Here is a 13,078-nt window from a genome sequence, read left to right on the forward strand (position 1 = left end):
CATCTCCCAAGCAGAAGTACCAAAGTTGTAAATCTCACTTCTGAAGACCACTGATCTGTGTTTTTTGTAACGTTATAGTACTCGCTCTCAGGAAATGCCAAGGTGAAGCCTTTCGACCCAAAAGTCACTTCCAAGCAGGAGTGTCTCATCACCACATTTCAGGATGTTTATTTTGTTTCAGAAAGTTTTGAAGAGGCAAAAGAAAAGATGAGGTAAGTAGGCAGATATGAGAATAGATTGGAGTGAGTGAGTGACAAACATGTAAAGAATTAAATTTGGAACTTGGTATTTCAGTCCCACGGTGGTTGTGGTGTATGTTATTGATTTAGATGTCAATGGAGGGGGACGTGATAGAGAAATTTACAGCCAGTACAAACATTGACGTGTGGCTGAGGGGCAGGGAAGAAAGCTTCAGAATACTGGATGTTATCAATGGCTTGGTCAGATATTTATTAGATTTATAAATGGAATTCAGTCCTGGGGATTGTGAGGTTATGCATTTGCTTGAGTGGGATAAGAGAGGCAACAAGCTTAGGGAATATTCAACACTGGGAAGTATGGAGGTAGGAAGATAAACAGGGAGATAGCAGGACAGGTCGATAAGATGGATAAGCAGCTTAATGGATGCATTTCTTTTTTTTTTATTTATTCATTTACGGGATGTGGGCATCGCCAGCTAAGCCAGCATTTATTGCCCATCCCTAGTTGCCCTTGAGAAGGTGGTGATGAGCTGCCTTCTTGAACCGCTGCAGTCTCTGAGGTGTAGGTACACCCACAGTGAGGTGAATGTTAGTGTTAGTGAGTGTGAGGATTAGTGAGGTGCAATCTATAAAAGCAGGGAGGTTATGTTAAAGCTGTATAAACACCAGTTAGGCCACAGCTTGATTTCAACATGTAGTTCTGGGCACCATGTTGTAACAATTGTGAGTCTACAGAAGTGGGTGTGGAGAAGATTGCTAAGGATGTTGGCAGGACTAGAAATTTTTAGTTGTGAGCAAGATTGGATAGGCTGTGATTATTTTCTTTGGAATAGAAGTTGAGGGGTGAATATCATTATGAGTGGCTTAGATAGAGGAAGCAGGATAATTTCTCTTAGCAGGAAGGTCAGAAAGCAGGGTAGTGATAGGGGGATTGGGAATGGGAGGGATAGATTTAAAATAATTGGTAGAAGGATTACAAGAGAGGGAAGAGAATTTACCCAGAGGTTGGTAGGGATCTGAAATTCACTGCAGTAGAAGCAGAAACCCGCATTGCATTTGAAGACCTGTGACCTGTGAGGTGGGGTGCTCTATTTCAATTGACACAGTCATAATGGGCTCCCTCTTCAAAATAAAATTTCTATGATTCTGTGTATCCATAACAACCTAGGCTCTTGTTAAGAGGAAGAGAGGGAAAGCCAGTCATTGATTTTGATCATATTTCCACAGTAAAAAACAATGTACTCAGATGTCTGTTGAAATTCATCCCTCTTTTCTGTTCATTGCTCTGGGACAGCTCAACACTTACAAACTTTCTGTTGCCCTGTTCAACACACACAAAATTCTGGAGGAACTCAGCAGGCCAGGCAGCATCTATGGAAAACGGAACAGTTGATGTTTCGGGCCGAAACCCTTTGGCAGGACTGGAGAAAAAAAACTTTTTTTTTGGCCTGAAATGTCGACTGTACCTTTTTCCGTAGATGCTGCCTGGCCTGCTGAGTTCCTCCAGCATTTTGTGTGTGTCGCTCTGGATTTCCAGCACCTGCAAATTTTCTTTTTTGTTGCCTTGTTCAACTGGTTACATCTTATATGTGAACCTATATGGCTAACTCAGTGCAGGCTATTTTGGCCATCATGTATCATGGGTAACCTGGCTTGTCTCAACAACTATCCAAACAGATAATTTAATAAGAATGAGTTACTGATTAATCAGTCAGTATGGGCTCTTAGCAGCTATATGCATACAGTTCAGGAACACTGAAGGCTAACTTGATGTAGGTCAGGGATGTATTCTGGGATCTTCTAGGTTAGAAAGTGATCTGCCTTGTATTTGCACAGAAATCTTTTTAACCTAATTTATTAATTTGTTTTGAAGGGAATTTGCAAAGATTATCAAGCGCCCGTTCAGTGTGAGATACAATCCTTACACTCAGTCTGTTGAAGTTCTGAAAGACATCAAGAGCATCACAAGTGTTGTGAAGGAACTTCGTCAGGAGCTCGATACTGTTTCGGATGCTCTGAACAGAATGAACAAGCCGTTCGGCATCTGGGAATTTCCCCCTGCGCCCCCACCCACAGAGTAGCCCCACACATCCACCGCTCGTTAAACTAGGTTATTACTGCTTTGGTATGAATAGATGAATAACCAGATAAAACATTAACCTGCAAAAGTAATCACTGAAGTCATATCTTGGTTTAGAAACAATCCATAAAACCATAAGACATAAGAACAGAATAAGGCCATTCAGCCACCACTCGGTTGTGGCAGATTTAATTTCCCCCTCCATATAACCTTTGGCACCATAGTAATCAAGAACCTATCAACCTCTTCCTTAAATATACCCAGTAGCTTGGCCTCCACAACATTAGTGTCAATGAATTCCACCAATACACCCAGTCTCTGACTAAAGGAAATTTTCCTCATCTCTGTTCCTTGTATTCAGAAGCTGTGCCCTCTGGTCCTAGACTCTCCCGCTTTTGGAAACCCTCTCCAAATCCACTCTGTCTCAGCCTTTCAATACTTGGCAAGTTTCAATGAGATCTCTCCTCATTCCTTTAAACTCCAGCGAATGCAGGCCCAGAGCCATCAGGTGCATTTCATACATTAACACTTCTGTTCCTAGGATCATTCTTTTAAACCTCTGCAATGCCAGCACATCCTTTCTCAGAAATGGGGCCCAAAACTACTCACCATACTTCAAATGCAATCTGACCAATGTCTTATAAAGCTTTAGTGTTACAGCTTTGCTTTTGTATTCTAGTCCTCTTGAAGTGAATGCTAACATTGCATTTGCCTTCTTCAACAAGCAAGTTAACCTTTAAGGGATCCTGCATTCAGACTCCCAAGGACCTTTGTGCCTCTGAGTTCTGAATTTGATCCCTATTTAGAAAACTGTCTACACGTCCATTACTTCTGCCATAGTGCATGACCAAACACTTCCCTACACTATAGTCTCTCTACCACTTTTCCTATTCTCCTAATTTGTTTATGTCCCTGCTTCCTCAACACTACCTGCCCCTCCACTTACCTTTGCATCATCCATAAACCTGGCCACTAAACCATTAATTCTGTCATCCAGAATATTAACATATAACATGAAAAGCAGCGGACTCAAAACCAACACCAGCAGAACACCACTAGACACCTGCAGCCAACTAGAAAAGTCCTCCTTTATCCTTTCTCTTTTGCCTCCTGCCAGTTAACCAATCTTCTATCCATGCTAGTATCTTTCCTGTAATACTGTGTGATATCTTGTTCAGCAGCCTCATTTGCTGCACCTTGTCGCAGGCCTTCTGTAAGTCCAATAAACAACATCCACTGACTCTCCTTTTTCTATCCCGATTGTTATTTCCTCAAAGAATTCCAACAGATTTGACAGACAAGATGTCCCCTTTAGGAAACCATGCTGACTTCAGCCTATTTTATTATGTGCTTCCAAGTACCCCGAAACCGCATCCTTAATAATGGACTCTAACATCTTCCCAACCATTGAAGTCAGCTAATTGGCCTATAATTTACTGTCTTTTGCCTCCCTGCATTCTTAAAGAGTGCAGTGACTTCTGTGATTCTCCGGTCCTCCGGAACTATTCCAGAATCTAGTGATCTTTGAAAGATCACTTCTAATGACTCCATAGCTCTCAGTTACCTCTACCCATTTTTTGCAGATATCTTTGTACAGCCGATTGAATCTTCAGCACATATCCTCTTCTTCCTGTTCAAATGACCATCTTTAAGAAACCTTTCAATGCTCAGCTCCAGTACGGTTACCAAAACAAATCATCTACTTCTGGTGGATATTGCAGCCACATTTCAGTGGTTCACTTCCAGTGCTGAGGGCAGCCGAGTTTCACAAAGATTTGGCCTTCAGTCTCAATCATTTACTCTGTTGGACGACAAAGCACGTTATGCAGAGTCTTTCACATCAAAAGATGTTGTACAAGGCAGCAGGTTCCTCACTTTTCCACTACTTATGATTAAAAATATAAATTAAAAGGCCACCTTGCTGACTAATCATGCTTAATGTAACCTCTGCCTGTTCCAAGCACTGGCTTCACAGCTGTAACAAGCAGAGCTCCCAATCAACTCGAGGCCTCAATTTGATGGCCATCCATTGCTTGTGCAACCAAAGATCTGCTCTGCTTTTCAAGTGTCCATGGAAGTCAGTTAAAATTAAATTAAATAAAAACTCAGCATTATTAACTAAATCAGAAAAGTTTATTCTGAATACATTGAGCCTCTAGTAATTAAAATAGAAAGTAGAGAGCGAGAGAGAGTAATTTATTTTTCTAGTTAAGTCTGGTGATTTATTCAAATGAGGGCGGTGGCTATGGTAGCACGTGGCATATTTGGAACACTACAAAACTCCCTGGACTCATCTGGCATCCAACACACCTGCTCTTCCACTCAGCAAAGCCCAAGCAGAGAAGTCTGCAATATTTATTTATTTATTGAGCTACAGCACGGAATAGCTCGTCTATCCCTTCAACCACACTGCCCAGCAATTCCCTAATTTAAACCCAGCCTAATCACGGAACAGTTTACATGAACCAATTAACCTGTCAACCGGTACGTCTTTGGACTGTGGGAGGGAACTGGAGCACCTAGAGGAAACACACTCTGTCACGGGGAGAACGTACAAACTCCTTAATGGTAGTGGGGGGAATGTGATAGGCACGCTGTAGCTAGCCGGGGTTCTGCATGGAAATGTTGGCTAACCATCTGCCCAATCTGAACATGATGACTCAGCCTAAGGAATGTTGCTTTTGTAATGAAAGTTCCATGAATAGAACTGAACCAGTAAAAGTTGTGTGCACTCCCCCATTGGTCCAAGGAAATAAATTCCTTATTAACATCTTAGCTCAACTTGCAATATTTAGGTTTATGGCTGAGACAGGATATTCTTATTGAAATGGTGGACTTATAGAGTAGTTAAGGAGTGAGAGAGATGGTAAAGAATCTTCCCATTGCAATCATTTGCAGAAAATAATCATGATTCCCTGCTGCTTCAACAGTGCTATCAGCCAAGCAGGAATTCTGACTTTTGCAAGGAAGCACGCCCCTCCCCCCATCCATCACTGAACCCCATCAGTCAATGTAAAGGGATCAGTGTTAGTTAGAAATTTTTCCCGGGCTTCCTTGTGCTTCCAGGTAATGTTCCTGATGTAATGCTCCAGGCTGGTTGCTTTGATTAGCTTTTCGGTCCCTCACCCTTTCCCCACTGTGGGGCGGGGGGAGTTGGGAATGATGGAAATCAGAATCATATTAGCATTTCCTTCAGCAAATGGTGCTGAAGGCTAATGGGGAGCATATCATATTGCGTGTGACTGATACTTCTGGCCAGATCAGTCATAAATACAGTGATGTCATTTCTGGAGGGAGCTCTGCAGGGGATGCTGCTTGAACAGGGAGTGGGGGATTGAAAACCAAACGTGAAATTCTGGAATGCCACATGAATATTCTGGACATTGCTCTCTTAGACATTGGCCCCCTAAAACTTAGAATATCCAGAGGTTTTTGGGCTGAGTGTCCCCACATTGTTACGACACTGATCTGACGGTAATTTAGGACAAGCTGTATCTCTACTGATGGTTAACAATGCAGATTATAATCCAGCAACTGCACCAGAGATTAAGACCATATTATGGAGAGTCTCTACTGCTTAATTTGATCTGCCATTATGGTTGTTCACACTGGCCCTGTGCAGTAGTATGACAGTCCACACTCAATAGCCACATTCTTTGTTGTGAAGGTGGGTTCCAACACTTGCTTGATGGGTTATATACCATAAGACATAGGAGCAGAATTAGGCCATCCATTCATCATGGTTAATTTATTATCCTGGTCAACCCCATTCTTCTGTCTTCTCCCCATAACCTTTGACACCCTGATTAATTAACCTATCAACATCCACCTTAAATATACCCAGTGACTTGGCCTGCACATGTGCCTGTGGCAATGAATTCCACCAATTTACCACCCTCTGGCAAAAGAAAATTTTCTTCATCTCTATTCTAAATGGATGTCCCTCAATTCCAAAGCTGTGCCCCCTGATCTGAGACTCCCCCCCGCCCCCACCGTAGGAAACATCCTCTCCACATCCAGTCTATCTAGGCCTTTCAAATTTGATAGGTTTCAATGAAATGGTTCCTCATTCTTCTAAGCTCCAGTGACTACAGATCCAGACCCATCAAATGCTCCTCATATATTAACCCTTTCATTCCTGAGATAATTCTTGTGAACCTCCTCTGGATCCTCTCCAATGCCAGGATATCTTTTGTTAGCTAAGGTCCCCAAAACTGTTCGCAGTACTTCAAGTGCGGTCTGACTAATGCCTTGTAAAACCTTAGCAATACATCATTGCTTTTGTATTCTAGTCCTAACATTGCATTTCCCTTCCTTATCACCGACTTAATCTGCAAGTTAATCTTTAGGGAATCCATGAAGACTCTCAAGTCCTTTTGTACCTGTGATTTTTGAATTTTCTCCCTGTTTAGAAAATAGTCTATGCCTTTTTTCCTTCTGCCAAAGTGCGCGACTATACACTTCCTTACACTATATTCCATTTACCACTTTGCTTATTCTGCCAATCTGATTAAGTCCTTCTACAAACACCCTGCCTACTCAACACTACCTGCCCCTTCACGTATCTTCATATCATCTGCTAACTTGGCCACAAAGCCATCAAATCCTTTATGCAAATCATTGACATATAACATGAAAAGAAGTGGTCTCAACACCAACCCTTATGGCATACTACTGGCAGCCAACGAGAAAAGGCTCCCTTTATTCCCAATCTTTGCCTCCTCCCAGTCAGCCGATCTTCTATCCATGCTAGTACCTTTCCTGTAATACAATGGACTCTTATCTTGTTAAGTAACCTCATGTGTGGCACCTTATCAAAGGCCCTCTGGAAATTCAAGTAAACAACATCTACTGACTCCTTTGTCTACCCTGTCTGTTATTTCCTCAAAGAATTCCAACAGATTTGTCAGGTGGGATCTCCCCTTTGGAAAACCATGCTGACTTTCATCTGTTTTATCATTTGCCTCCAAGTACCCCAAAACCCCATCCTTAGTTATAGACTCCAACTTCTTTCCAACTACTGAAGACAAGCTAACTGGTTTATAATTTCCTTTCTTCTGCCTTCCTCCCTTCTTAAAGTGTGGAGTGACATTTGCAATTTTCTAGTCCCCAGGAACCATTCCAGAATCTAGTAATTATTGAAAGATCATTACTAATGCCTCCGCAATCTCCTCTGCCACCTCTTTCAGAACCTCGGGGTGTAGTCCATCTGGTCAAGGTGACTTAACTACCTTCATTCAGGCTTTTCAGCTTCTCTAGCATTTTCTCTTTAGTTATAGCAATGACACTCACTTTTGCCCCTTGACATTCTCGCATTTTTACCATTCTGTTAGTGTCTTCCACAGTGAAGGCTAATGCAAAACTCTTATTCAGTTCGACCGCCATTTTCCCCCCATTACTACCTTGCCAATTTCCAGTGGTCTGATATCCACTCTTGTGTCTCTTTTACTCTTTATATATCTGAAAAAAAACTTTTTCTATCCTCTTTGATATTATTGGTTAGTTTACTTTCATATTTCATCTTTTCTCTCTTTGATTTCTTTAATTGCCTTCTGTTGTTTTTTGAAAGCTTCCCAATCCATGAGATTCCCACTGTTTTGCTATATTATATACTCTCTCTTTTGCTTTTATGCTGTCTTTGACTTCCCTTGCCAGCCACAGTTGTGTCTTCCTCCCTTTCGAATACTTCTTTGTCTTTGAGATATATCTTTCCTGCCCCTTCCAAATATTTTCCAGAAACAGCAGCGGTCATCCCTGCTGGAGTCTCCTTCTAATCAACTTTGGCCAATTCCTTTTTCATGCCTCTGAAATTTCCTTTACTCCACTGTAATAACGATGCATCCAATTTTACCTTGTCAAACTGCAGGGTGAATTCTATCACATGATCACTATCTCCTAAGGATTCCTTTACCTGCCGCTCTCTAATCAAATCTGGGTCATTGCATAACACCCAGTCCAGGATTGGCTTTGCCCTAGTGAGCTGAACCACAAGCTGCTCTAAAATAAAGCCATCTTATAGGCAATCTACCGTTTCCCTCTCTTGCCATCCAGCGCCAACCTGATTTTCCCAATCTACCTGCATGTTGAAATCCCCATGATTGTCCTTTTTACATGACTTTTCTATCTCCTGTTGTAATTTGTAGCTCACATCCTGCCTACCATTTGGAAGCCTGCATATAACTCCCATCAGGGTCTTTTTACCTTAACTCCACCCACAAGGACTTGACACCTTCCAATCCTATGTCACCCCTCTCAAAGAATTTCATTTTTTACCAATAGTACCACCCTACCCTCTCTGCCTACATTCCTGTCTTTTTGATACAATGTGTATCCTTGGATGTTAAACTCCCAACTAAGATCTTCTTTCAGCCACAACTCAGTAATGCCCACAACGTAGCACCAAAGCACTACAAGATCATCTACCTTATTCCGCATTCTGTATGTATTCAAATATAACACCTTCAGTTCGGTATTCATCACCCTTTTCGATTTTGCCCCATGTTACACTTCAACTCATCCCATTGACTGCAATTTTGCCCTATCATTTGCCCGTCCCTTTTCACAGTCTCACTACACACTGCATCTAGATATATACCAATGGCCTATCACTCTAGTTCCTATCCCTTGCCAAATTAGTTTAAACCCTTCCCAATAGCTCTACAAAACCTGCCCACAGGGATATTGGTCCCCTTCGGGTTCAGGTGTAACCCGTCCTTTTTGTGCACATCATAGCTTCCTCAGAAGAAATCCAAATATCTGAAATGCTGCCTTGCTGCCCCAATTCCTCAGCCACGCAATCACCTGCCAAATCATCCTATTCTTACCCTCACTGGCACCTGGCACAGGCAGCAATTCAGAGATTACTACCCTGGAGGTCTTGCTTTTCAGCTTTCGACCTAACTCTCTTCAGGACCTCCTCCCTGCTCTCACTTCTGTTGATGACTGTCAACAGACAATGTTAATTAATAATCATCAGCGTTGTGGAGGAATTAGTGCTCACTATATCCCCCTGTAAACACATGATGTGTCTGAATGTTCTATAACCAAAGAGCGAGTTATGTATTGCCTGGCTGGTAGAGTTTGTTTTAGCTGTTACATTTTCTGAAGGGCACAGTCCCAAGCAGAGATTTGCTTCTGGCATTGGAATACTGCCGTACACAATGACCCATTGCTGGCAGTTATGAGTCTTTCACAATCATTTCCTGGCTATACTGTAGCACTTGGAGACCACCAGGGTCATCTGCACAAGAAGAAAAACTGCAACAGAGAAAGAATTTAGTTGCACCTGTGATCTTTGGCTTATGGGATGAAACCTGGGGTAATAGTGCTTTTTGACAATGCTCTATTGCCACCTTTTGCTGGACGGCATCAAAGGAGGCTCCCTGACTGGTTAACTTCTTTGAATGAAAACCCAAGTGGAAGTAGACCAGGCTGCAAATATGTACAGCTGTTGTAATCTAGCATTATGCAATGAATTGTATGTATTGAAATGAAATTGGAAGAAACAATTCCCTTCAGTGTCTGTATGATCAGCATTAATTACCTATGTTAATTAGTAGGCATGGTCTTCAACCGTATGAGTCTTGCTGAATTCTAGTTTTTTTAAACGTGCTTGTCCTTGTGCCAAATACTTGTCCAATGCGCTTGTACTTCACAAATAAAGGACATCTTTACCCAATCAGACTCGTGTACAATGCTTACCGAGCCAAACTTTTGCCTGTGTTACAAGGTTTTATTTCCATTTTCCAGAGCAGGTGATGTGTGCATGGTACAGTGGGAACTATATTCACGCTCTCGATCTCTTCAAGGACTTTAAGTTCCCTGGCCCCGATTGTCTTATTTTCATTATGGATAACTAGTCCCTATACACCTCTACCCCCCATCAGGAGGGCTGCAAGGCTTTCCACTTTTATCCGGACAACAGACCCAACCAGTTCCCCTCCACCACCACTTTCCTCCATCTGGCAGAACTAGTCCTCACCCTCAACAATTTCTCCTTTGGCTCCTCACACTTCCTTCAAACCCAAGCTGTAGTCATGGACACTCACATGGGTCCCCACTATGCCTGTCTTTTCACTGGCTACATGGAACGGTCCATGTTCCAAGCCTACGCCGGCATCATTGCACAACTCATCCTACACCACAATGATGGCTGCATTGGTGTTGCTTCCTGCACCCATGCTGAGCTTGTCAATTTCATCAACTTTGCCTCCAACTTCCACCCTGCCCTCAAATTTACTTGGTCCATTTCTGACACCTCTCTCGCCTTACTCAATCTCCCTGTCTCCATCACCAGAAACAGTCTACCTCCTGATATCTTTTATTAACCCACTGACACTCACAGCTATCTTGACTATACTTCTCCACTTGTAAAAGTGCCATCCTCTTCTCTCAATTCTTCTATCTCCTATCGCATCTGTTTTCAGGACAAGGCTTTTCATTCCAGATCTAGGGAGATATCCTCTATCTCTAACTGTTGAGGCCAGTTCATTGGCTATGTTTAAGAGGGAGTTAGATATGGCCCTTGTGGCTACAGGGGTCAGGGGGTATGGAGGGAAGGCTGGGTTCTGAGTTGGATGATCAGCCATGATCATAATAAATGGCGGTGCAGGCTCAAAGGGCCGAATGGCCTACTCCTGCACCTATTTTCTATGTTTCTATGTTTCTATCTTCAATGAAAGGGGCCTTTCTTCCACCACCATCAATGTTGCTCACACCTGCATCTCTTCCATTTCACACGTCTGCCCTCACCTCATCCTCCTGCCACCCCACCAGGGATAGGGTTCCTCTTGTCCTCACCTACCACCCCACCAGTTTCTGCATCCAACACATTATTCTCCACATCTTCTGCCACCTCCAAAAGGATCCCACCACTAAGCACATCTTTCCCTCCCTCACCCCCACTTTTGGTTTTCTGCAGGGATCATTCCCTATTCGACTCCCTTGTCCACTCGTCCTACCCACCGATCTCCCTCCTGGCACTTACCCTTGCAAGAGAAACAAGTGCTACACCTGCCCCGACGTTTCCTCCCTCACTACCATTCAGAGCCCCAAACAGTCCTTCCAGGTGAGGCAACACTTCAACTATGAGTCCGTTGGGGTCAGCTACTGTATCCGGTGCTCCTGGTGTGGTCTCCTGTATATTGGTGAGACCTGACATAGATTGGGAGACTGCTTCGTTGAGCACCTTCGCTCCATCTGCCACAAAAAATGGAATCTCTTGGTGGCCACCCTTTTCAGTTCTACTTCCCATTCCCATTCTGACATGTCAGGCCATGGCCTCCACTGCCATGATGAGGCCACATTCAGGATGGAGGAGCAACACCTTACATTCCATCTGGTTAGCCTCCAACCTGATGGCATGAATGTCAATTTTGCGAACCTGGTAATTGCAACCCCCTCCTCTCCTTCACCGTTCCCCATTCTTGCTTCCCTCTCACACCTTCTCTTCTTTCCTGCCCATCACCTCCCTCTGGTGCTCCTCCTCCTTGCCTTTCTTCCATGGTTCTCTGTCCTCTCAGATCAGATTCCCCCTTCTTCAGCCCTTTATCTCTTCTACCAATCAACTTCCCAGCACTATACTTCACCCCTCCCCCTCCATTTCACCTATCACCTACCCCTTTGTACATCTTCCTGCCTTCCCCTCCCTCCTCCTTCTTCTGACGTCTTCCTCCTTCCTTTCAAGTTCTGATGAAGGGTCTTGGCCCGAACCGTTGACTGTTTATTCCCAGCCATAGATGCTGCCCGACCTGCTGAGCTCCTCCAGCACATTGTGTGTTTTGAGCTATATTCATTTGATGCAGCTTAATTACTAATCATTGCTTAACCATTATATGTTAATGCACTGTGATGTGTGTTACAGACCATGTTTTTGTGTACATTTCTAGTATCAACCACTAACAAATACATTATCAATATTGTGCTCTAGTTACATGAATAGATGGGGCAGTGAGTAATGAAGGATGGACTTCCACCCAGTGAGTGGAATCCAAAGTATTTTTTAATCCAACTGGATAGTCACTACAGACTGAATCTTTCCAATTTGTAAACCCAGAAACTCTTTAAATTAAATGCTGCTTTTATCTATTAATCTTATAAACTAGATTTGTAGTTTCAAACCAAATTTTATTATTTATAGTGCTGTATTTCCCAGTAAGCAGAATATAATACCTCAGTTAAAGAGTTAGTGTACTTCTGACGGTATGCTGTTCTGGTTGCTTTTCAGAGTCCATTTAGTTTTTAGAAAGCAGGAACCTATTCGGGGAAACATATTTTCATTTTGGGCCAGACAGGAAGTATCTGGAAGCTTGAAGTGTTAATTTTCATCCTCTGGAAAAATTTGTCACTAATATTCATAAGTCACATACATGCTTTTTTCATTTTTCTGTTCAGAATTTCCATGTTACAAATTGCAATTATGCCACATTTTCACATATTTCTCTCTTTCCTGGACAAAATAGTCTATCTCCTCACTTTACTCAGCAAGATGTGAAATTTTAAAATTTGTTGCAAGGTATCCATTCAAACTGATTCTGGGCATCTCCACCATGGTTTTCCAGATCATCTGAATTAATTTCTTTAATCCTAATGGTGTTCCCTATGAGCAGTCGATAAGATGGCCTATAGAAAATATAAATTTCTCCAACCATGTAAATAAATCCATTAAAAGGAAATGAGAAACAAATAATACTCAAGGTCTGATTTTTTTTTTGCACAGAGCAAAACAGAAGTTGGTTTGACAAACTTTAAAGTATCCAGTAAGTTTTGGTGTTTTTACAGAATTGGTTGTTGGCAGAAG

General features: G+C 42.5%; 1 protein-coding gene across 1 annotated transcript in view; it reads left to right on the plus strand.

Annotated features, from left to right (window-relative positions):
* The window catches only part of LOC134353760 (tryptophan 5-hydroxylase 1), a 28,827-nt gene extending 22,341 nt beyond the window's left edge, over positions 1 to 6,486 (plus strand). Inside the window, exons 10-11 of the mRNA XM_063062107.1 lie at positions 79 to 212; positions 2,074 to 6,486. Of these exons, the coding sequence (XP_062918177.1) occupies positions 79 to 212; positions 2,074 to 2,281 (342 nt within the window). The 3' untranslated portion in view covers positions 2,282 to 6,486. The remainder of the gene's footprint in view (positions 1 to 78; positions 213 to 2,073) is intronic.
* Positions 6,487 to 13,078: the final 6,592 nt, after the last annotated feature.

Source organism: Mobula hypostoma, chromosome 11 (genome assembly GCF_963921235.1).
Source record: "Mobula hypostoma chromosome 11, sMobHyp1.1, whole genome shotgun sequence".
NCBI lineage: Eukaryota > Metazoa > Chordata > Chondrichthyes > Myliobatiformes > Myliobatidae > Mobula > Mobula hypostoma.